The sequence below is a fragment of the Sylvia atricapilla genome, chromosome Z (assembly GCF_009819655.1).
Source record: "Sylvia atricapilla isolate bSylAtr1 chromosome Z, bSylAtr1.pri, whole genome shotgun sequence".
NCBI lineage: Eukaryota > Metazoa > Chordata > Aves > Passeriformes > Sylviidae > Sylvia > Sylvia atricapilla.
The window spans coordinates 29,621,548-29,647,732 of record NC_089174.1 but is presented as its reverse complement, the minus strand read 5'-3'; the positions used below and the strand labels follow the sequence as shown (position 1 = coordinate 29,647,732).

At 38.1% G+C, this 26,185-nt stretch overlaps 1 protein-coding gene across 2 annotated transcripts in view; it reads right to left on the bottom strand.

The window, feature by feature from the left end:
- The window catches only part of SMC5 (structural maintenance of chromosomes 5), a 41,648-nt gene that overhangs the window by 1,124 nt on the left and 14,339 nt on the right, over positions 1-26,185 (bottom strand). The window contains exons 8-23 of one of the 2 annotated variants that reach the window (XR_010745919.1): positions 25,854-25,925; positions 24,858-25,113; positions 23,532-23,686; positions 20,881-20,994; positions 19,797-19,891; positions 19,459-19,591; positions 17,926-18,099; positions 17,623-17,792; positions 11,765-11,888; positions 10,439-10,561; positions 7,416-7,541; positions 6,685-6,780; positions 6,224-6,328; positions 5,889-6,008; positions 3,047-3,137; positions 2,775-2,870 (exon numbers count right to left, since the gene is read on the bottom strand). Coding sequence is in view for 1 of the 2 variants with exons in the window: in XM_066339939.1 (XP_066196036.1) it covers positions 2,775-2,870; positions 2,958-3,137; positions 5,889-6,008; positions 6,224-6,328; positions 6,685-6,780; positions 7,416-7,541; positions 10,439-10,561; positions 11,765-11,888; positions 17,623-17,792; positions 17,926-18,099; positions 19,459-19,591; positions 19,797-19,891; positions 20,881-20,994; positions 23,532-23,686; positions 24,858-25,113; positions 25,854-25,925 (2,139 nt within the window). In the remaining variant the exon portion in view is untranslated. Of the gene's footprint in view, positions 1-2,774; positions 2,871-2,957; positions 3,138-5,888; positions 6,009-6,223; positions 6,329-6,684; positions 6,781-7,415; positions 7,542-10,438; positions 10,562-11,764; positions 11,889-17,622; positions 17,793-17,925; positions 18,100-19,458; positions 19,592-19,796; positions 19,892-20,880; positions 20,995-23,531; positions 23,687-24,857; positions 25,114-25,853; positions 25,926-26,185 lie in introns of both variants that reach the window. The other variant, XM_066339939.1, reaches the window with a different exon arrangement.

Genomic DNA, 26,185 nt, shown 5'->3' with positions numbered 1-26,185 from the left:
GCACTGCTACCTTCTGGAGTAATTCCAGCCCCTGTACTGTCCTTTCCTGAAGTGTAACAACCAAAGCTGGATACTTATGATAATCAAAACATTGTGAAACACAAACCCAGCACACAAAGAAGTCATGCAAACTGTAAATTATAAGCAGTGCTCGAAATATTATTGAACAATTTACCTGCAATGATGGTCAACTTGTTACTTTCCTCTCCCAGTCATTTAGGCATTTATGCCTTACACCAGATGCTGTCATTTTTCCCACTTAAATATTTTATATATGTCTGTACTGAAATTATCCTGTTTTCAATACAAGTTATCTAACCTAAGATTATTTAGAATTCTAATCTTGCTTTATAGCAAAAAAGGATTAGCTCTCAACAGGGTGATTATCTGTATGCTTAATAAACATAATTGTTTCACCACAGATTTGTATTAAAAATACTAATTTTCAAACTCACTTTAGGAACATATTCAGTTCATCTATTTATTATGACAGCAAATCATAACTATTCAAAGTACAATATTCCTAATCAACTTTACCGCATATTAATTTATATCCCTCTTCTCTGCAGCTTGCTTAAAAATACAACCAGTGGAGGTATCAACATACAGAAATAAAAGAGTTGCAGTTCTTCCTGTACACACGTGGAACTTGGCTTAGAATGACAAATTGTCACGCTTTCTAGTAGGTGATTACATACTTGCTTTCTAGTAAATGGTGACATACAGCATAGGCTCAGGAACTGCAGGTAAGCCATGAACAGCAGTCTGGCCTTCTCAGCCTGCCCTTTGCAGCCTTTTAATCATCCACTAATGCAGCACAACTAACACTCTCAATCAACTAAACCTTTACACAGTGTGCTCTCTCACTAAGTTTTCTTGTGACAGGCCATTATAACTTGCCATGTCACTTGCTTGTGGGGGAAGAGGGAAGGAGGCATAAAGAATATCTTCAGCCACCTCTTCATAACACTGTCTGCTGCTGCTGAATAATGCTGCAACATAGTTTTCAAGTTTCCTCTTATCACGATGTTGACTTTTTTTGCTTTTTTAAAGTTCTAAGATTTTTTCGTTCTTTTTTTTTTTCTTATTTTGATCTTTCTGGTTACCTCTGCATATTCATTTTTTCCCTGTCCCTATTCTTAGTAATTTGACAACAGGCTCGACTTTTACAACAGATTCTGAACCCCTGACAGCAATTTTCTACAACTCCTTAAATTTGAGAAACATTAGTTAGTTGAGCTATCTATTCTTCAACATCCAAATCATTCCTTCTCTAAGTCGGCAAGTTCAAGGAAAAGCTGATTCAATAAGGAGAAGAATTGCAAGAAGAAAAAGGGAATAGATAACAGAACTGTAGGAGAACGGAATACAGATGACCTTGTCTCTGATAAGTAACAGCTGTCTTAATTACTCAAAACAGTCTCACCCCTGATGAGTCACAGCTATATCCAATAAAGTAAGTGACAAAAGTGAGTGGGTTAGCTGGTGAAGGGATCATGGAGAATCACGAACATGAGGATGATGATGAAGGATTCTGGGGAGAGAGAATTAGTGCCGTGAGTCTGGGTCTGCAGCTAGAGCCTGTTGTTGGAACCTGCAGTCACGGTCTAGCTAGGTAAAAGCTGCATTTGGAGTCTGATAAACTAATATATGCAGTCATAGTTTAGCAGAAAATAACTGGCAGTCCGAGGCTGCAAGGGAAACCTACACAGGAGTTTGCTGCAGTCAGGATTCAGGATGGCTAAGCTCTGAAAAGGAATAAACCCAGGACCCTTTTCATGCTGTGATAAACATGAAGTCTGTGTCTCAGCTCATTTCTACCCTGTAACAAGGGGGCTGCTACAACACAGAAAAACAAAGAAGTAATGTGGTCAGGAAATGACCAAACTGCATGGATGTAAGCATACTGAAAGATCAGACGGAACAAGCATTACCTTCCATCTCCTTCCACTAAGATAAATGCTATGAGGTGGCTTTACTCAGACCTTTCAATTTCTGTTTACTGAAATAACAGGACATACCAGCCAGATTTTCTAAAATACAGTGTATAATGGGATACAGAAGTGATATCTTAATAAAAACCAGCACATTACTGACTCTTGTTGCCCTGTACAAGTAATCTTTACTATTTCAATTTCTCTTGGATCAAGCTGAACATAACATTACTCTCTGTTAATGGTGCAGGTGAAGAGCTACCCTATTTACACCTTTCAAGCCTTGGCACTGCATTGCTGCACAACTAATAAGTCAACCAATTTTTGAAATTTGTGATCAAAAAATACAATTAAACTGGTCCCTCTAGGGGCATAGATCTTACCTTTTCTGAGCCTCTAAGTCTCAGATTAATACAGGAAAACTATTCAAGTAATCATGTGGGACTCTTCTAGATTTTCTGATGTCAGCAGCACTAGCCTGCTCCTCCTTCAGCATCATCATCTGACTAATTTGGAAGTTGGTCTCTGCTACAGTCTGAATTCTGCACTTGCTAGAAGCGTTACCTTTTACAGCCTTTTCCATGGTAACCCTGCCCACTGGTGGTTAACACACAATACTTCCAGTGAGGCCACAACTCCAGAGTGGGTTTCTGAGGAGATGAGCCTTGGTCAAAGTTGTCTGAATTCTTGCCTGACTGTCCTTAAAATAGACAAATCCACTCTTAAAATCCAAAGTTCTTAGGTAAAACAGAGGTAAGTTATACAGTGTTTATCAGTGTATTTGCACAAAATCCAGTTCTCCTACACTTTAAACTTCCTATTTCATTTTCTGCCACACACCTTTGGTGTAATGAAGAAGTACTGAGATGTCCTTTTTTTACAAGCAGTTTCCACAACCATTTCAAAAACTCTTCTCTCATTCATTGGATCCATTCCCTGAAAAGAAAAAAAAAAGTCTATTCTCTCTACTATTTCATAAGTATCTGCATATAGAAAGAACAATACTGCGCTATTGATTCTCACCTGATTTATTTCATCAACAACTCTGAAAGGACATCTGTTGAGTTCTTGCAGAGCCATCAAGTATAACATAGTGGAAACAGTTTTCTCACCTCCGCTGTGATGATATGGAGACAACTCATGAAGCTCAGTGCTACTGTGGAATTTGACTCTAATGCGAATTCCATACTTCTCATATTCCTCCTGTGAAAGCCAGTACCTTTTAAACTCATTTTCTTTGTATTATAGCTTATTTTACAATGACATGCAAACTAAAGTACATTTATAAAATGTATGTGGGTCTACCAACCACTCAAGTTCAACTTAAAATCAATATATTAATTCTGGTTCATCTATATACATTGATTGTTTCATCTGTTTTCCTTAACTCTTGTCTACTTTTGCTACAGAATTTCCAATACCATTCCATTTCCATGATAATGATTTGTTAATTCCTGTTAAGAAATTCCTCATATGTAGTAAGAACATTAACAGGAAAATAAAAATCCTGGCTAGAAAAAGAAGAAAGCAATACCCCTATAAATCTCATTCATCAGAAAAAAAAAAGTCTTAGGACACTATCAATTTGAACAGTGGAGTAATGGTGTGTGTGTAGGTTGAGTACCAATCTGAACCTCTATAAGTGCAAATAGCACAAAAGTCATCAGGACAGCCTTTTCCATTTCCATACTTCAATGGGAAAACCACACCCAAGGATTTCAACCCTGGCTTTTCTTTAACAGGAAAGTGAAACTCATCAGCAGCCTCAGCCAGTGATGCAAGGTATCAGGATAACAGATGCGGTTCAAAAGAAGGACCATGCAATGAAAGGCATTCATGCTTAAGATGAAAAAGACATCTTCAGAGTACTCTCTATTATTCCTGAAACTGTGTTCAGTGGCCACTGAGTTCACTTGGTTGGTCAGAGCACGATGCTAACAACACCAAAGCTGGGGGTTCTATTCCTGTATGGGCATTTACTTAAGAGCTGGACTTGATGATCTTTATTGGTCCTTCCAAATTACTTGTGATTCTGTGATTCTATACAACTTCATGTATAAATAAAACCTAGAATCTAAGGTTTCTAGGCCCACTGTAATTTCAGATGCATTGGCAAAGATTGAAACTAGGTTGGAAGAAGTGAACAACACACAGGCTAGCAAAACCAAATAAAAAAGATTCACATGAAACACAGCCATGATGGCATGAGTCAGACCTTGACTACTGCTACACTATTTTGAATACCAGTTTGTGTAACTGACAGATGTTCCTTATGCTCAAAACTCCTTTTGGGGAATCAAGGAATGCGAGAGTTATGGCTAGCAGTAGGAATTCTGGCTACTAAGTGTTACCAAGGAAAGTAGACTGTCACAGAGGCTTCTGCTAGGATGTTAAGAAAGAACCCACTGAAGTGTTTCACACTGCATCACAGAATTACTTAGGTTGGAAAAGGCCTCAAGACTAAGAGGCCAGCCTATGACCATATACCAACCTGGCAAATAGACCATGGCACTAAGTGGTCTGTCCAGTCATCCCTTAAAGCATCTCCAGGGATGGTGACTCCACCACCTCCCTCCTCAGCTCATTCCATGTTAAATCACCTTATCTGTAAAGAAGTTCCTCCTAATACCCAATTCCTCCTGTTATCCAATGGTGACAGCAGGTAGTGTCACCAAGGACATCCACAGATCTCAAGATTCCTATAAGGCAGACTAACAGAGGCTTGAACCTCAGTGTCACAGACGACTTTGTAAGTAATTCTATGTCAAGAGTCTCTCCCTTTGTATCTACAGGTGAGGTAGAAGATTCTCCTGAAGAAAATGGTAAGAAAAACAAACTCAAGAATGGATTATCCACCCTTCTGCATTGTAGCCATTGATCCCTTGAGGAAAGAAGTTTTACTCACAGGAACACGATTGCTAGCTAATCTCTTAAAACTGTTTGTGACATCTTTGCTAGAGAAAAGCAAGACCTCTCAAAGAAGAGACTTAGACAGGCACTCTCCCACACCTTTTGCTTTTAAATTGCTTTACAGTTCCTTCAGTGTTGGTACTCCCAATATACTCTTATCTAAAAGACAGTTTTGTGTAATATAAATCTGCCAAACTAATTATCAAAAGACCTGAAAAGTCTACGTTTTAATGTTCTACTGCTTTGTATTACTGGTCTCCATTTAAACATTTTCATACAGTTCATGTAAAGAGCCTTACCAGTCACTTTTCTGCCCCGAGTAATAACCGCCACTGCTAATTTAAGAAAAGCTGCTTGAGTAATTTACAACAGCAAAAAAAGCCAGAAAAGAATTATTGTGGTAACTTTCACTATTGTGTAGTCTATGTGTTAACATATGAAAATCTTGACATCATCATTTCAGTGATCAATTTAAAACCAAATACCAATTTTCCCTCTTCTGTTCATTGCAGAGAATTATGTCCCCAAGTTGATGCTTTACACTCTTCACCAAAGTGAACCTCTTTACAGTAAACCTGTAAAGGTTACTGAGAAAGTAATGGGATTGGCCAAATGACAATTGCCTTCAGAACAGACAAAATGCCCCCAGACTCCAGCAGAAACTACATGTAGAACCAAATCAATTTAACACCTAATAATAGAAGATTTAGATGATAACAGAGGACAAAAATTAGCTGAAAATGCAGAATTAAATCATTAACGTCATAAATCTGAGTAAGATCTAAGTAAATACAATGTTTCTAACCAAGCTCTGTAAGTTGCAGGCCTATTCAAAAAGTCAGGAGGTGAAGTCCTAGTCAGGATGAAGACTCACTTGCCTTCAATCAGATTGATAAGTCAGTTCTAGTATACCAAACGTGTAAAGTCAAAGTTCAGTGTTCTTTAAAAAAATCTTGACATGACAACTTGTTATTTTTCTCTAGCAATATATGGCCAAAACATTATGCAAAAAAATATAAATGTTATACAAAAAATTAATCATACCTCATTTTCCATATGAAGATCAACTTCACCAACACATTGCATAGAACTAAAGAACCTACTGAACTTTCCATTAATTTGTCCAATCATTGCTTTCAAGAGGTTTAGCCACTTTTCTTTGACCTAGAAGTAGACATATCCACATAAAATCAATTTAAGAACTGAATTTTCCCTTGGGGATAGCATTTACATTGAAAAAACATCGTAACTCGGGAAGTTAACATTTCACTTTAGACTCAAAACAATCTGAAATGTTATCCTTTATTTCTGTGTACATACATTCCTATAATGATATAGAATTATAAAAATGATACAGAAGTGGTAACTTGAGCTATTACCTGTGAAATGTTTTGCTTATAGTTATTCAACTCATTTTTCTTTTCCTCTAGATATTCTGTCAACTGCTGTATTTCCTGTGTTTGCTTATTGTATTCCTCAACAACCTGCCAGAATAGAAAACAAGCAGTCAGCACATTTGCTAGTTTTAATCCTGACTGTAAAAATACCACACTGCACTGATACTATTCAAACACAATTGCACAGACTACTGCACTGCACACTAAACAAGACAGATTTTTAACTTTAAAGCAAGGAAAATGTAAAGCTTTGTTTCTCTCAGATGACTGTAATTTTTTTAAGGCATCTTTTTTAAAGAACCTACTTGAAATCTGAGTAGATGCAGAATCTAGCATTTACAGCACACTGTTCCTACTGTCTAGCTTATTATACCAAGAGATCTAGCACAGAGTGGGAAACAAGTGCAATGTGGACAGAGGGGGAGGAAAAACAGTGAACATACCGAAGCACTGAGGCCTGTGAAACAGGAAGCCCTGGTTTTCTCTTCATTCAGAAAAGCATCAATTTCCTCCAATGTGTCTGGAAGAGTATGAAAAGCCTACAAGACAAAGGACTGTGCATGTTACAAAGCAACACTAATGAAGGACTCCTATTTTCTTAAAAAAAAATTGAATAAACCATAAACTATATTGTTACTTTGTTAATCAGGGTGCCACATAGTCAAAATTTAACATAGCAAGATTCCCTTACTAACTATTCTGGACAGAGAAAGAAGGTTGAAAGTGCTGTTACATAATTACTATACATAATTAGTTCCTCCTTAGTTGCCTATCTTGTACAGGCACAGATACTCAGAGATCTGGTGTAAGACATGCACTATGCTAGATAAGCCATCTAAATGAATACTTCTAAGAGGCTGAGTCCAGACCTCAGTTCTTTTGTGCTGCTCATTAGAGCAGGAAGGTAGAAAATTATGGCCTCTATTTATTTCTGTGAACATGAGAAGGTGGATTTCAACTGAAATTTCAACTAATTTTTTCTCCCTTGTGCACAAAACAAAATGGTAGTCAAAGGGTATCCCAGTACTATTTTAAAGGTGGTTTAAAAAGCTAATGACAGTAACAGAACTACATGTGATCCTTTACTGGGAGCTTTTAATAAAAAATATACAATATTCTTTGCAGGAGAAGCTAGAAAGTCAAGAGATATGTGACAATTTCTTATTGTACATACAACTTGAAATTCTTCTGGAAAATCTTGATCCGGACGCAATCTGCAGACGTATCGAGCTTGTTTCAACAATTCAATGCACTTCTCATACAGAAGTTGCTTCCTATTATCCAGTTCATTAAAACGTTGCTGTTAGAAATATTAAAAGATACTTTAAAAAATCACCACCGTTTTATTTTACTGTGAATTTCCAGAGGCAAGACTAGCACACTAGTAACAAACCACATCTGAAGCAGAAAAAGGAGGTGAAACCAGACTATTAAAATACCAAAAAAATTTGCTTCAACTAACAGAACTCATTATGCCTCCCTGCTCATCAAGTCAACAGACACCAGGGTAAACTGATCAAAAGCAAGTTATTCAGAAACAGCTAAATTTATTTGCTCTCAGCTTAACAAGTACACATGTATATTCAAGAGTTATCTTCCCAAGTTTTACTGTTGTGTACTTCAGCTAAATATAGGAGCCCTCCAGTGGTGAAAAAAATTCAGTTTTCATTTGGAAATCATACCATTAGAGAAATGCTTGTTCCACAGTTTTAAAGTACAGGACACAGGTATTGGTAAGTCACATTGATAGTCATTCTCATTACTTTCTGGAACTGTAGCTGATCTTTATTTACTACATAAAACAGAAGCGGTAGTAATGGGTACGATTATCAGTGATTATCTCACAAGAGTAAGGGCTACTGTTCTCAGCAGGTATCAACTCAAAACATTCTGTTCTTCCCTCTCTCTCCACCAAGCACTACAAAACAGATCTTTGCATTACAGATAAGCATTTCACAATCTCCACACACACACTGTAAAAGTATTTTTCTATACTGTGTTGGTGTTTTCAGAAAGGTGGAAAATTTTTAGAAGAAGCTTTTTTTAGACCACCCCTTCTACTTCATTTAGTCTATTGCAGAGGAGGGAAATGTCACATGGATTGCAAAGACTGGCATTAGAACCATAAGGATAAAACAGTAAAGGGAGGATGTCCCTCCTTTTCTTTACAGCCAAGATCTCAAGCTACACTGAATTAGCATAAATACAACTGTACAGCACAATGGTTATGTTCCACTAGCTATCTGCAAATGCTCTGTAATAGTATTCTGTATCCCACAAATTCAAAAGTCAACTAGCTTAATCTGAAATATTTTGACATGATAATGAAAGCAAAAGATCCCCTGAGAGGCACCCATACTTTTTTTATACAAGAAGCATAAATTTTATGTGTTTGATCATTTACAGAGCCCAAATCAATTCTGAATCATCTGAAGTGGGGAATCTCATTTCTCAACTGTATATAAAGAACCCACTTGAAAGGAGCTCAGCAGAGCATGAAACAAGATTTCAAGCTGATCTGTAGGCACTTAAAATCTGAAACAGATTCAATACTGAATATGCTTTATCCAAGCTAAGATAAGTAAAATTCTTCAGTGAAGAGGAAAATACATATTTGGCAGGAGAATATTCAGTATGGAACAGAAAAACTAGAAAGCAATAGATATTTTATGTTACTATAAAGCATGTACTAGAATAAATGCACTGACAGTTCAACAAGCTAAGTTTCAATATTCACTCAACTGTGCCAGTTTGTCAATACCAACATACAAAATAAAATTTAGACAAATTTAAATAAAAATACACAAGTTTTGATTCCTAATTTCCTCTAGATATTAAAAAGTATGTGGCAATGTTAATGTTCTTGTTGGTTTCCTGAAGGGGCCTCAACGGGACACCACTAGACTCATACACACCTTTTACCAGGAAGGAGACAATTTTTAGGAATTATCAGAATGTTACAAATCAGAAGTCCTGTCTACTGATCTGACCAGATACCTAACTATGTACCAGCCCAAGCTACTTCCTAAATTATGAAGATGTGTGCAGACAACTAGAAACATTAAATGCATTTCCCAGCAACAATATACATTACCAACATGAGATTCATGGCTTTGTACTCATTCTTACTCCTTTCCTTACTGAGCACGAGCAATTAAATTACTTTCACTGAAGATAAACTGAGTAAAAGATGCATCATGTGTAAGAACTTATGCAACAGTGGTTTTCTAAGTAACACGCTGGACTTGTCTCTGTGTTCAAGTTACTTTCTAGTGCTCCTCTTATAAAGTCCTCCTTTAATTTTCCTGCAAGTGACGGTAACTATAACTCGAGTGATTTTCTAACTACATGATAAGACCATTCTTTATGGAAGCACACTACATCTACACAAAATAACTATTTCCTACCTTTCTGGCTGCTTTTCAATTTTTACTTTTACCTTTATAATCAAATTGAATTACTAGGTTCTAGTTGGCTGAACTCTTGCAAGACAAAGAAATATCCCCAACTTACCACCCTTTACTTTGCCAGTTTATTCCCCAGTACATTGAAAGATTGTACTACAACACAAATACAAAAATTTGTATTGCTTTGCAGCAATCCACAAGCAATGACAGCATCCTCTGCTCTTAGAAATGTGTACTTGCTGCGCAACCAGCTCCTCAGACTTTTTACCTGAAGTGAGCATAGCTTCCTTACACAATCTACCAGGAGAAGGACCATTCAGTCTCTTTTTCTGTACTCCAAGGCAGGCATTTAATGACAGTATAAAAAAATGAGCAATGAAAGAAAGGTAAAATACTTCTACTACGCCATTGCGCTTTCTGGTTCATCTTGAGCTTGTATATCCCATGTAGCTTGGAGCTCCTTGTTTATGGACAGACGCAGAAGAAAGTAATCCTACAAGTAACAGTTGGCCTTTTTACACACCTTTTATTATAATAAAAAGATCCAGGATAAAGGACTGAGTGGCACATTTTCACAGCAGCTTACCTGTCTTAACTGAGGATGACAAAGCTACTATCCTGCTTTAAATGAAGAGGCCAAAGTCAAACTACAGAACTCAAGGCTAAATATTTAAGCAGTACTAACACCCACTTCTAAGCAAAGACACAGAAGCATCCTTTTCAACACCATAAAGGCTTCCCAGTGAGATGTTTTCATAGTAGATACCCCAGTATTCATAAACACTGTTACCTGTGCAGCTCTTAGCTGTACAGTTCCTGTTTTGTACTCTGATTGTAGTCTGTTCTTCTCAGCAGTCACTCTGGTCATCTGAAGAGCCAAAGCTACTTTGACGATGTTCAGTGGTATGATCCTCTACACACAGGAAAACAGAGCAGAGCTTTTTTCCCCAGACCCAAAACTTATATAATCACTACTTTAGAAACTACCCATCCTTTTAGCCGTAACATACAATCTCACACTGTGTTCAGCTCATCAATATTGCTCTCAAATTCAATGAAAAGTGGTGACCCGAGGTCTTCAAGATGTATAGTCCTTGTGTACTTTTAAGTGTGTATCTAGACATAATTCCTATAACTTCAACCAAATATATATAAGTACACATATGTAGATACATACACACACGCACTTTCAAGCCACAATCTTACATCAACCCTCCCTCCTCCTATTCTCTTTCCCTTCACTATATACCAACATGAGAAATATAAGAAAAGCAAAGGGCATCTCAGTTGTTACTCAGCGAGAAGAATCCAACAGGTGGGTTTGGTGGATGTTGTATGTCACATAGAGAGATTGCAAAAGGTCAAAAAAAAACCACAAAAGACATACGCATCTTGTACTGCCAATGCAGTTGACTGACAAGATGTACAGCAACTCCTATATCTGATGTCACAACTGGAACAGCACATGACGACTAAAGAAGGCCGTGTTTCGTAAGTTACGTAACAGGCCTTAGTGATCACTAAAACCTGGTTTGACAACATTGACATTAAAATGTTTGGGGTTTTTTTCAATCTAGACACCCTCAGGAACAGTCCAGAGGCTTCAAAACCATCGATGGACTGTTTACTGTTTAAAGGGTAGCTACAATTACAGGCCATTGAAAGCAACTGTTTACCATGTTTTTTATGATCAGTATATAAATACAAATTAATCCTTTCCCTTAATGAAAGGGAAAATAAGGTTTACCACCAGAAACCTAGGGGACCTACAAGATAAAATTTTGAGAGTGCTAGCATCTAACCACAGTGCTGAGCTAAGGTCTGAGAGCCTCACTATTTGTCACTTCATTGCAAGGTTTCTACACTGTGAAGTCGGGCACAGGAAAAAGTTTATTTGTTTCCAATTCTCTTAAGCAATTTTAAAATAATTATCAGAAATACAAACTAAAAAAAATTTTAAAAGTAGATGAAAAAGTGAAAAAGTTAAGATTATTCAACAATGAAGAAAGATAGTTTGAAAACATTGACAGTAACAAATGTTTCATGTCTCCTATTCAAACGACAAGAATTAGACTTTTCATAAAAGTGGAACACATACCAAATTAAAAATACATACCTTCATGAGATGTGTCAATTCAGTAACAAGTTCTGCTTTCTGTTTATTTATTTCTTTGATCTTTTCATTTGCCAGCTGAAATTCCTTCTGTAGGTCAATAGCATCTTGTTCCAGCTGTCTTAAACTATGGAAGGAATCAATATTTGATTAAATGGGATTAAAAATAAATTGTACTAAAAATACAAACATTCTTAAACTTGATCACAAACCAACAGTTAGCAAGAAAAGGAATTTGTAATCCTAAACATTCCAAACACAATGGTGGCATTCCCAGCCTATGCCCTTTAAACCAAAGAAATACAACAGACAAAAAAGTAACAGCTAAAGAAACTCTGCTTTTGGCTATTAACAGTATCATTCTGCAAGCACAGTCCTTCTGTAAATTTCAAATTAGAGGAAAAAAAATCAGTGTAAGGAACGCTACTTTTCTTCTTCTAGTAGTTCTTCACAACAATGTAACACAGGAAAGTTCAGAAATTTACTTAATTCTTGTTACATATTCTAGCAAAAAAAAATAAATTGTATCCTCATCTTAGTGCAGAAAAACAGAATTTTCTCTTGATTTAGACCTTCAGAACATGGAAGAGGAACAATGACATTTAGTGAGCTAAAAAGCATTCCGAAACTGCTAAACAAGGCCAAGAGGATATACAAATCGGTCATTCTCATTTTGATCCCTGAGGAAATGGTAAAGCAAGTCCCTTCAGGAAGCAATTCTAGGGGCACAATGGAGAAGGTAATAATGGAGACTCATCAAGCATTTACAAAGGGCATGCCATACTTCATGAACCCAGCTGTTAAACAATGAGGTGGCAAGGGATCAAGTGGTTGTCACTTATATCAATTTTACCTTTCCCTTAGGGTACCTGATAAAAGATCATCTGCACACATGTAAAAGAGAGACAACAGCAACTGGCGAAAGCCCAAGTAATACCCTGAATCTTGGCTACATCCAGGCCTACCACAGGAGCCATCAATCCATGAAATGCCCATCTCCACAAACCCGGAGGAGCATAGGGACATGAGAGCAGATATGAATGCAAATTTAGAACTCAGAGAAAGGGATACCCTGTCCCAGAAAGCCTCAGTACCACTGTCCAGGCGTGAAACCCAATAGCATAGTCAATACCAAGGCACCCCCTGCACTGAGGGCAGTTGCTTTCTTGCACTACAATTGAATCACAGAATCTGTTAGGTTGGAAAAGACCTTAAAACCACTGAGTCCAATCACTAACTGTGGTAAATGTAATGTATAAACTCGTGTATCAAAGATTCGGTTTATTAAAAGCTACTCCAGGGCATCTCCGAGACATGTGGTGCAAGCTGTGAAACCACAACATTTGCAACAGAAATGACATAGCGGGACTGGAGATGGCCCATTCAGCAAGGATGGGCCTCCACTTTACAGCTGCTCGACATCTGATGTACATCTCGGTGGGAGATCCGGAGGATGGTCAAATCAGCACCCCAAAGACAAGATCCAGGAAGACTATCAATGTCTTCTCACACTTACAGGAACCTCTGACAAGACCTCGCTTGGAAATAAAGAGATACATCAATATTTGGACTTTCAATGGACTTAGCCTCAGGACAAATAAACCGTATAAAAACCCTTACACCAAGATATAGGGTGTGTGGTTGAGGTTGGACGGTACTGTTGTTACTGTCACTCTGCCCACCCAACATTCAATCGATGTTGTCCAATTTTATTGTGGCTTTTTAATTGTTTTTTAAATTGCTTTTTTAATTTGTTAAATAAATTCTGTTATTTTTAATTGACTTCTTCTCATTTATAACACTAACCTAACAGTGCAAGATCCCTCACTAAACTATGTCCCTAAGAGCCACATCTACATGTCATGCTACAAGCCAAAAAAGTAACTGGCATAAACAAAAAGCCTGTCTTCCAGGCAATGATACAGCTCCCGTGTAATTTCAGGCTGTGAAATGCAGAAGTAGTATCTGAAAATACTATTATCAAGTAAGTCAACAGGGCTACCACACTAGTCTTCAAGGACATGAGTAAACACAGGCCTATCTGTGACTGCATCTGGAAGACTGAACATAATTTAAGGAGTCACACAACCTTTGGTGACAGTTCTGGAAAAAGAGAGTCACACCACCTTTTCACCTTCCTTCCCCTCTAACAAACTAGCTATTCTACACTGACTGCAGTTTACCTGGAAACCCTTTGGTTTTGTGCCTCTTTCACATTTTAGTGGGCATTTTTGTCTGCATTAGCACTAGTGTGAGTGCACCAAACATGCAGCAGTGTATCTGTGGGATGATTTGTGTGACCCAAATTTCTCAGTGTGGCTCAGCAGCCTCACTGCTGGGCAAGTCCTGTGAAGGCTCACCAGAGTTACCAATTGCTCACTGTAGCTCATGAACATACAGATAATCTTTTTGAAGCAGCAGACTGTAAAAATTACACAGAGGAGACCAAACAATGTTCCTACTTACGATACAGAAGGTACCTAAATAAAAAGGTGATATATAACATAACAAGGGGTCTTGTTTCTGACATTTTTACTATTATTCCAGTGGACACTGCCCTGAATCTCTGCTCCTAAAGGGCCAAGACCTCCAGACTCACTAGTCATCAATCCAGAGTCAAATTGTCTGTAGTGGGTAACACTGGTGTCCCTGACTGAACAAAGTTCTTTAACCTCTGCAGTCAAAAAGCTGCTATTACTGAGACTCCTCCCAAGCTGTTCAGCTGCCAGCCCAGTACTTTGCACCTCCTGGGAACAGCAAAGTGCTGGACATTGTGTTATAGAATGGACATTATGGGATGCAGCAGAAAAGCATAGTATTCTTACTATTTATTACATATTCAAGTGTGCAAATAAATCTGAGGAAAGAGAGGAATTAGATAACTGTCCTGGGTTATAGTATAGGATGTATTCTATCACCATCTTCATGACCTGAAGAATCCAATTGTTGGAGCAGTGCTCATCCCAGGCCCCCCTCCCTCTGGGGTGCCTTCTGTTAATGGCTCATCAATGCCTTGCCCATAACTCACAGATAACTCCCACCAGGAGCTATCTCTTTAATGGGCCATCAAGGACTCCCTGTATGACTCATCATCCCATTGTGAGATGCTCCACCCAGGGGGAGGAGCCAAGCATTCTCACCAGGATATAAACTGGGATTTGGGACAGTACAGGCAGCCCTTATCCACTGGATTCCCGGAGGACCAGAGCTACCAGACCTTTCTATGGGATCATTGCTTCAGGAAGACCACCTCACCTGGACTGCTTCCATCACCCTGCTGAGGTTATATTCTGACTTTATCAGTAGTCTTTTTTGTTATTGCTTTTATTTTATATTTTTTCCTTTTTCTTCTCATTAAATTGTATTTCTGACTTGGAACCTCTCGCTCATTTTACTTTCAAACCACAACACTAACTTAAGAGATTATCATGTATGGGAAAACACCTCCGTTATGAGGAATATGAGGGTAAGAGGGACACTTAGATGTAAATAGTGGGCTGGTTGCTACCCTTGTCCAGCCATGCCCAACTGGCACATTCTCAACTCCATTCCTCCCTCTTTTCTTGGGCAAGGAACTCCACTCAGCATTTGTGTGTTTGGAAGTCTAAGTACAAGCAAGTGTAGTCAAATCACAAGTTAGAGGGGAGGGCTGAGGGCTGCTTATCTCTGATGGCTTCACCTGGCTGAAGAGACCAGAGTGAGTGTACCTAAGCTACAGCCACTATTGCAGTGGGACGATGTAATTGTCCATGCTGCTAGCACCATGGTACAAGTGTGCAAGAGAGCGTTTGATCCCTAATAAAGACCAAGACACACTAGACAGCAAGTGGCCTGAGAGCCAAGACAGTATGCACGTCAGTATGCAAGGGGGACATTAGAGGAAGAAATGGCTATTGGAGGGATCAGCCTGGCTGAAACAAACTGCTGCCATGTGTGTATTTATGGGTAAGATGATAGGAGTACTGGCCATGAGGTGCAGACTGGCAGAGTCATGGCTACATCTGAACATACGTATTACCTATGTATCTCCAAAACAAAGACCACAGAATGAGCTACTGGAAAACGAGGGAGTCACAGCCAGTTTAGCATGCAGGCACACATGGGTAAGGGAGGCAGTCTGCACAGGCCAACAGAAGCAGGGCCACAGCCTCAGGCATTTGCATTTCCAATGCAAAGGTAGCAACAATTCAGGAGACTCAAGTCCAAGGCATAGTTACTGTGCCGATTCAGAGCATCTGGAACCAGCTGCCAATGGGATCCATGCTGCCCACAGGGACACACAGACAATGCACCAGGGTAACCCCATCCTGCTTAGATACAGCACAAACATGAGGCAACCACAGGGGCTGCATTTGTCCAGGTGCTCTGTGTGTCCACTGTGCAATGTGAACTACATACACACAGGCTGTTTAGATGTGTTCTCTGTGTGTTTAGTGGGAAGCTCGGCTTACCCTCACTACTGGATACCTGTGAGAGCATTAACCTGCATCAGCTCCACCTTCCTCTGCTTGATCCAGACTTATTAGTCTTACTTTTTCAGTGTTATGTCCCACACTATTAATGCATTCAAACTCGAAGATCACAGTCTGGATTAATTGAAGACTAAACAGGTAAGAAAATGTGGTTTTGTGGTTACTCTTGTTTGGTTGTCCTTGCTCAGAAGTCAGCACCAAGGATTATGTTCTAGATCTGTCCTACTTAACTCTCCTGCCAGTGACATGGAAGAGCAGATAGAGGCTTGTTGTCAGGTTTTTATACAATGAATGGCAGGGAGCAATAGGCTTGTAGTTCAGAGGGGTCTGCTGAAGCCACAGAAGTGGCTGACAGAAGGTATATGAGATTCAGCTAGGACACATGCAGAGTCCTGTCTGGGGAAGACAGTGGGTCTGGCAGTGATACAAGCTCAGGACAGACTGGCTGCAGCAAAGCTCTGCAGGGAAGGACTTGAGGCATTAGTAGAAAGTGAGTTGCGCATAAGCAAGCAGTGCACCCTGGCAGCAAACATGGTCCTTGGCTGTATGAGTTGAAGCACTGGCAGGATTAGTTATTTTTCCCCTCTGTTTAGCACTGGACACAGTTTGGACCACTGTGCCTAACTTCAACAATTTGGTACAAACTTAGAGAGCAATCAAGATGGTCAGGGGCTATAGCATACACTCTGCAGCACAGGATGAGGGTGCTCTGCTCACCACAGACAAGAGACTAACAACAACAGCCCCATATCATTCCACCATCGAAACCACTGACAGGACAGAACAAAGTTCTCTCATGAGGAGCACAGTAGAAGAATTGGTAGACAGTGCTCCTAAGCTGAAACAAGAAAGTTCCAGACTGGATTTTAATGTGATCTACACTGCCTTCTGGGAGAGTATGCTTAAATGAAAACCTGTTGAACTATGCTCAGATTCTGCCTTATGAGAAATGGTAACAGCAAAAATAATTGTAGAGGCCCAGAGAAATAAAAGATATGTACTGAATAACACAATGGAAACTGGGGACTTACTCAATTCCTGACACGCTTAATACCATTTATGCACATTACGGTATTATCTATATATGTGCTACAAAGTCAGAACAATAACCTAATATTTGAGTAAATACATGCAGTCATACTTAACTGGAATTCTATGATTTTATTACAGAAAATCATATGGAACATTGGTATATATTGTCTCAGATATTGTAGCAATTTCTAAACACCTTCCTTGTCTTGATTATCACCTATATCTGATGCTCAACTACAGGTTACTTTTTAAGGGTAAAAGCATACTGCAGTAAGAGAAATCAAAAATATCTTGGCTTTTAAAATTATAACATAAACACTGTACTTATTTTCATAGATAACATAGTTTGTTTCCTACCTATCATACTTCACACCAATTTTTGATTCCAACTGCCTCCTGTGGTTTCCTCTCTCTAAAAGCTCCTTCTTCTCTTGCCTGAGCTTATTGTCCTTGTGTTCCAGGAGTTTCTGTCTGTCGAACAGTGCAGTCAAACGTGCATCCAATGACTTTAATGTATTATTGATGTCCTGAAATAAAAGCACACGCACCACTAGCATTCATACTGCACACCATACTAACATATGCAAGTAGGCTCTGCTTAATGCATGATAAAATGGATGGTAGTTCACAACATACACTGTTACAGAAATATATTTCTACCTGCCGCTGGTTTTCCAACTGTCCTCTTTCATCCATATCCACTGAACTAGTGAGATACTGTGCTTCTTTCAAGCATGTATTACTAGAGAGATTTTGTTTTGTGTAAGATGATACTTTAATAACGTATTTTTCTTCTGCTGTATACATTTGCCTCAGATTGGTTTCCTGTATGACCTAAGAAATACAGAAAAATATTGATTTGACAAAAGCATTACTTAAGGCAATATTTTTCAGAACAACGAATAAATGTGATTGATAAACACAGTAAAAATACTCCAGCTTATGCGAGACCTATTTATTAACAAATTTTGCAAAAAGATGCTAAGTTAATTGTAGCATTATACTTTTAATTCAGACTGGTCAGGAAAGAACTGTTCAGTAACTGTCCGAGTATATTACCGTAACTAATTAAACAGGTCTAATTGTTAACATATCATAGACACCAACAAAAAACTGTTAGCATTTGTACTGTATAGTCAAAGTTAATTGTATTTGCTTCAGATATGTAACATGTATCCTGTGTAACAAAGACACAAAGTACTCATGAATTAATAGATGAAATCACAAAGTGAGCTGTAACATATTAGTCAATGAAGCTGCTAGTTTTAAATGATTCATGTCAAAAAGGATACTATAAATAACTGAAAAAATGTCCAGTAAATCAGAAACAGCAAAAACCTCCACAGGTGATGCCCTTCAATAAATACCTGCTTTATCCTCTAGCTCTGTCCAGTCTCTGTTTCACATCAGCCTTCCCAAAGCATCATAGGATAAGGTACATTTGATTTAAAATGTTGTTCAGTTTATATATGCAGCATCAGCTATATTCTGTCAACTAGTTTTAGTGAATAATTAGGTGGACTAAATTTTTTAAAATGTCTTGTGGGAACAGTTCATTATGGGCCTACAGTGCAAATAAATAGGATAAAAAATTGCTAAAGCGATTTTTTGTGTTTTCTGCCTTTATTCACTAAATAATTTCCAAAATAAAACTCCACACCTGTTGGGGGTTAGGTTTTGTTCTTTTTTACTCTAAAGAATTTTTTTCCCATAAGTTACCAAGGAGACTAAATGTCGTACTTAAGCCTATTTAACAAAACAATGGGATGGTTGAAGCTCGGAGTAGGGCGGGAGTTTTGAGGCAGGAAAAGATCAGAGCTTCAAGTAGCCTGTTGGTCTCATTTTCAGCGTTTGGGGAGAAGGCACAGCTGGGTTGGTGCTCCTGCTGGAGGATTTCACTGCAGTTCAGTCTTGGGAAATCCACCATCATCTGCTCGCCCTGAAATTCTGAGCTCCTCTGCCACCCTGCGAGAGCTGGGCCAGCTCTGCCCTGCCATGGTAGTACCGCTATTTCTATTTCCAAAATCTTTTGCCTAAAAGCTTTTAACTGAAAAAATTATAACTGGAAAAAGAGTGGTGGTGGTGGTTTACGTTCTCCATTCCAAGGGAAGCTCCAGCTTTCCCAGGCAGATACCTGTCTTCCCAAAACAAGACACCACCACAGGTGAGTTTGTGGTTCTTCATATATCTTACCCTTTCAATCATGTCTCTGGTCTTCTCTGTTCCCACAGGAACATCATGAACACGGTACTGGTAACAAAGGTAACTCATCACAGGAAGAGGAGCATCAAATAACTCTCGTAAATATGAAAAAAATCCATACCGGCTGAAGAACAGATAATAAAAATATAAGCATCACAAATCAAATTCAGCAGGTAAGCAAACTGAATTTACTGAAGGTTCAGAAAAAAGTCCCATTAACCCAGAACTGAACTGGTGATAATCTGATTTGAATAAAAATTTCTAATACATAGCAACAAAACAAACCCACTGCATTTAAAACTATTTCCCTGATACAGTCTGATACATACTGCAATTCTTCAATAGGTCTGGAAGGTAAATTTTCAGCACATGATTCAGCAGGTGCACATACAGCATTCACTCTTAGTTTCTGATGATCACGCACCTATATTTAGATTGTATTAGATTATTAGGTAAGGACCAGAAAAATTCACCACATGCAAGCAAAATACTAATTACTGATTCACAGAGTCAGAATTATTTTCAACTGATGACCTCTGGAAGAACTCACAAATTCGCTATGGCTCAGAAATAACCAAATTCTCTAAAAGCAAACACTATTAAACACTCTGAAAACGCTATGCACTAGACACAATAAAAGCAACAAAAGAAATCCAGAGCCAAGTGTTCAGTCTAAAGAGCTAATCATATAAAGAAAGATCAGTTGAGCTGGTTAAAGCAGCCTTGAACTGAGTTCCACAATCACACAAGCAAGGTAAGTCCCCAGAACCTAAGATACCATCACTACTCTTCAGGTAAAAAAAAGTGATTAGCTTCCATGAAGAGTAGATGAGCCTTCAAAAATGGCAGGACAATTTGTCACTAAATATACTGTTGTGTTGACTGTAGTTGCAAAATCTTGTGATAGTTTAATACCCCATCTTCTGGTTTTTTTTCCTCCTGCATCATCTGCCCAACTTTCAAAGGGAATAATCATCTCACTGATTCGGGAGACAGTAGTATTATGAAAATACAAGGTTGATTTGCTGCTTGGACCACTGCATGTCACAAAAGATGCTTCCTGCCTCTTTAACTAAAGAGCAATAGAAAATTTTGGTAATAAATTTGTAGATCTCCATTCTAACCATTTTCTTCTAGACAGTATTTTCTACTTTAGGTGACTATTGCCTTTCCAACAATCTAAAAAACACATTTTAGAAGACAATCTAAAAAACCACCTTTTCTTAATATCCTGCATCCCTCCAGTTAGTCTAAGCTTTAAAAACACCTTAATTCTAAAAAAAAAAATCTCTAAATACTTTGCATTATCTACTTGTTATGGTATAGGTATCTATCCTTGTCATACAGATTTACTTGACAGACTCCCAAGGTCAGGCCTACTACTTCAGTACTTAAAAATTGGTGTCAACTTACCTCCACCAGAAATGTTTCCATATCTTCTTGACACTCAAAAACGAAAGCCCTCATGTCATTGGCCGAAATGTGATTTTCAATGTATTTTGCGTGTCTACTGTCTTTCACATTGATCTAATAAAGAAAGGTAATGACCAAGTGATCTAATACAATTTGACATTTCATCCCCAAAAAACATTTTAAATTGTCAAGATGATATCCACACCTACATTTAATTAAAACAAGAACTATGTCTTTAAAAATATATTTCCTGCCCTTTTTGCAATCAGTTCTCTTGGGAGGAAACCTATGGTAAGAAGTCACAGATCACTGTGCTTAGTTTTTAGTCATCCGTATCCTTTTTCAGCACTCCTAAAGTTACCACCATCTCTCACCATACCACCTCTCTCACTTCTGCTCCATCCTGACCTTACAATTGCAACCACCCCATCTTATGTCTAATGGCGCTGCTCCAGCACTAGTAAGGGTTTTTCAATTAGCAACAGAAAACACCACACTCATCAAGCTGAGGTGTCTTTGAATTCCTAAGAAAAACCCCCCACGTACTTAAAACGAAGTATTCCAAATCTGAATGAAATGTTGATGTTCATGTTTTTCAGTTAACTTTCACTAGTAATTAGACATTATGTCACTATACATGACACACAAAGGCAAAATTACACAGAATTACACGATTTAATAATCTCAAACTGGCCAATGGGTGGGTACAGTTAACAGCAATTTGAAAGCTGAAATTTTTAAGTACACAGGACTAATTTACATGATACCAAAGTGTATTGGTTTTGGCTGAGGTAGAGTTAATTTTCTCCACAGTGGCTAGTATGGGGCTGTATTTTGGATTATTTCAGAATAGAGGGTTGATAACACCATGATTATTATTTTTGAGCAGAGGTTACACAGAGCCATGGCCCTTTCTACTCTTGGTGCTGCCACAGTGGTAAGGTATAGGTGCATGGGAGACTGGGAGGAAAGAGCGTCAGAACAGGCGACCCAAACTGACCAAAGAGATATTCCAAATAACCATCAGTATATAATGTGAGGTGAAGGAGAAGGGGATACATTTGGAGTGATGGCCTCCCAAATGTCACAGTTTAGGAATGGTATTCTTCAACTTAGAAGGCCCACTAAAACCATGCCACTCCTCAGTCCCCAGGTCCCCTCCTTGCTTCCTGTTCCAGTGGGACAGAGATAAGAACTAGAGGCAAAAAAGGTGAAAACTATGGGTTGACATACAAATAATTTACTGGAAACAGCAGTAAGATGAGAAAGCAAGCAGTAACTGCAACAATTTTAATAATAAAAGATATAAGACTAACAATTTACACTGAAAGCCCCCAACAAATACTTCTCCCCACCACAACTTCTACCAGCCTGAATGGGATGCCATTCTCAAAAGCAAGAGCCCTTTTCCCCCACTCCTAGCAAGGAGGTGAGGTGATACTGAACAAATTAAGAGTCTGGTCATACCCCCTCAGCCACACATCCTCTCAAGCACTACAAAAGTTTAACCCTGTCCTTGGCCAAAACCAGGACACTGAGTCACTGTCTCATGTGATGGGGCCCTACCTTCCTGGAGACAGCTGAATACGTGTCCGCCCTTGGGAAACAGTGACTTAATTCCTTGTTTTGCTTTCCTCATGTGCATGGATTTTGCTTTCCCTATTAAATTGTCTTTATCTCACCTCATGGGTTTTACTTTTCTGATTCTCCACCCAATTCTGCAATGGGGCAGTGGGTGAGCAGCTGCGTGGGGCTTGACTGATGGCTAGGGTTAAACTTCAACACAAAAAACCAAATCTACACATCAACTGATGCTAAGAGGTTAATAAGGCTTTAAGTAAAGACATCCTTATTGAAGCATTTATAAAATTATCTTGATGTGGTCTTTCAACAGGAATTCAAAGTTCTGGTAATAACAAGGAATACTTGGGATTCTATTTTAAATAAAAGTAATTTTGAGCAGTCCTAGTTCACATGCAAAATGTAAGAATTAGTATATAAATATTCTAATATTCTAATATAATATTCTAATTTTAGCTGTAGCAATACTTCACTAAGTCAGTTTGCAATTCTGAAAAGAAGTGCAACTGGAGATCTTCATCCTCTTCACATTACACAGAGCATTTATTGCAAGAGGAAGAATGCACTAAAAAAAAGTAATAATCTCTTTGAAAACTAAGCCTGCTATTTCTAGATAGCTATCAAACCAAACCAAAACACAATACAAAACTGGCAGTCGATTTCTGTGTCTCTAGGTGGCTGGGTAGAGCAAACCAGAAAAACCACTCGAAGATCACAAAGAGAAGTAATCACAGCTAAGCAGGTTGTGCTGCAAAGCGAGATACTCAATTGGCAACTACCACTACATTTTAAACAGCAACTAAGAACTACTTAAGTTTTAAGCAGTAAGATTGGATAATAACTGGTTGCATCTTAGAGGAAACCTGCAACAAGCTTCTTCTTATAGAGTAAAGGAGCCATCCCACCTTACTCAATTACTACATTGTCTATGGAATTCTTATTATGATTATAATGTAGGTACTTGGCAGGACATTCCAAGATGTGTCTTAGAAGTCTTCCAGACATTCTCGAAGCCTAGCAAGACAAAAATAATCTGACCATTAAAAGAGTGGTATGCAAGTAAATCTTACTTCAAGCATCATGGGTTCACAAGTGTTTTTTTTAAACTTGTCTTTGTTGTTTCTTAGCCACATAAGAGCAGAGTGTGTGTCTCGGAATCTCATTTTAAGGTTCTCTTCCTTCATATGCATTATATTATTAAGTTGTCCAAGGCGACCAATTATTCCTGTAATTTAAGGTAGTTTCTTAAACAGAGTCCATAGCAATTACACATTATAACCAGCATTTTTTGGTATCTATTGACTACATGCCTCCAAAACTAAAGTTGTTAGTAAATGACAAGAACTTAGTTTCTCTTTACATAATTGAGATGCTGCTACTTTTGAAGAAATCTTGAGAACTATTAAAGCTTAAAATCTAAAACAGAATTAAAAACCTACCCAAAGAATAACAAAACACGTTAGGCACAGTAAAAATAGAAGAATTTTGCCCTAGAAGTATGTTTTTTCAAAACTCGTTCTACTTTTGTATTTAAAAACAAGAACATCCCCAGAGGAAAGAGATAGTAGGACTTGTAACGTGAAATCTGTGTTCTTTCAAGCTGGCAAAACCCAAAATGTGTGACAACAGACTGTGCATGAAAGCATCTGGTATTCAGAAGAGACAGAGATCAAAACCTGAGATTTTTGTGCTGTTCAAGATAAAATATGCAGTGTCTTCTCCACCAGGTCACTTGGACTCTTACCTCAGTTTCTTCTTGGATTCAATGGCAATTTTAGTGCTAGACAGGTATGTGCAAATCAGCAGCATTCACTGAGGAATACATATACCCTGACCACCTGTCAAGCTTAAATTTCTTAATTTCATTTAAGTTCTTAGAAAGGACTAATTGCAAATCCCAGACTAATGTAAAGAAGCTCTGGAATTAAGGTTAGCTAAAGTTCACCTAAGGAAGACAAATGCAGCATCAGCAGCTAATATACTGCATATAATATTTGAAGTAGCTAAAATACTGCCTCTTCAAAGTAAACTGTTTTCTTCATCAGGTTTGGGATTGTTTTTCACAATCTGCTAACTACACACCTTCCTTCTTAAATAAATCCCCCAACTTCCAAACTGCCAAAGGAGTGTCCTCACCCAGAGACCAGAAATACTGATTCTTTAAAGGATAGTTTTACAGTCAATTGTCACTTTTGAATCTTCTTGTTTCGATTTTGGTTGTTCCTTCTAATAAAGCTGGTAACAAGAAAGAAGACTGCTATACATGTAAGCCAACTATGAGGCTCGAAATAAACACCTTGAATTATTTCACTACAGCAGGACAAGTAGATTCTGTACAAGTAGATTAATTAAAATAGTAAAAAAAAATTAAAAAATCCTCTTAATAAGTAACTTACTTCTCTCTTCCCGCTCTTGGTTGGTTTTTTCTGCTCTTAGATCACTGACATCATTATCAATATTTGCCCTTTCTTCTTGCAGTTTTTTCAGCTCCGTATTAACAGCATCAATTTGTGGCTGTAGATTCTCACAGACTGCCATTGTATCCAGCTCATTCTGCCACTCCTCTATTATTTTTTGAGTTTGGTGTATTTTCTTCTGCCTGTTTGTTTCTTCATCTTTTTTCATTCTGAATGCTTGATTAATTTCTTCAATCTATAAATTTAAGGTATTTCCAACAAGAAATGAGTTTGGTGTCCAGAACCTACAACAAATACCTAGGATACCTGTGCAACTGCTATTAAATGCTGACATAACCATGCACCAAAACCCCAACAGTCTATTACAGTTCCAACAGCACTGTGACACAGTTCAAATGGCAGTTGAAGAACATAAGCACAAATACAACAAGGCCTATAAATCAACTTTTAAAGTTCCTTTATTTTCACAAAAGCAGAACCTTAAAGGTTAATAAATTGCTTAACAGTTGTTTAATACATCTGAACTTTAGTCTATAATTAAGTAAAACCTACAGCCCAAACATAACTTTGAAGTTTTGACTCTGCATCTTTATTCATTTCATTTATACATTTCTTGACCAAGTGCTAGATGAGACTGCTGCACATCCTTGCAACGGATGTTTGTTTTACAAGTTACAGGATGTATATCCTTAGAAGCAATAACCCCAGCCTCTCACATAAAGGGCATGCTCTGTCTGTCGATATATACAAACATGCTGTCTATTTTATTAGGCAACTGATATTATGCAGTATACACCTCTCTCTTAGTAATTCCTGTCTGACTGATAGAGTTCTAAAGATACGCTGTGTACTGGACGGAATAAAGAGTGCAAGCACACGCAGCATCTTCTTAGAAATTTGCGACTCTGCTAACAGAAGAGCAGACAAAAAATTCAAAAACAAACACCAAGAAAAGTCAGATAGCATGATTCTTACCTGTTTATCTTTCATCTCCAAAGCATCTTGTTTCTCTTTACATTTCTGGGAAATAGTTCTGATTTCAGCAGTCTGCATACAGCAAGATATTTAAATTTACAGTCATAAATTCAGTTGTATTTGTAAAAAGCAGTCAGATTTTGAACATCTTGTATATGCGTAAGTATTTACTCCACATTTTATTACTGACAAGGTCATACTCACCCATTTCTTATTAACTGTATCTGTAACACATACAATTTCAGCAATTTGTGAAGACTTGTATAACTGCATATATACTGTGCTGTTCACAACCATTCAGCTATATGCCTGCAAATTCAGGCATGACATAG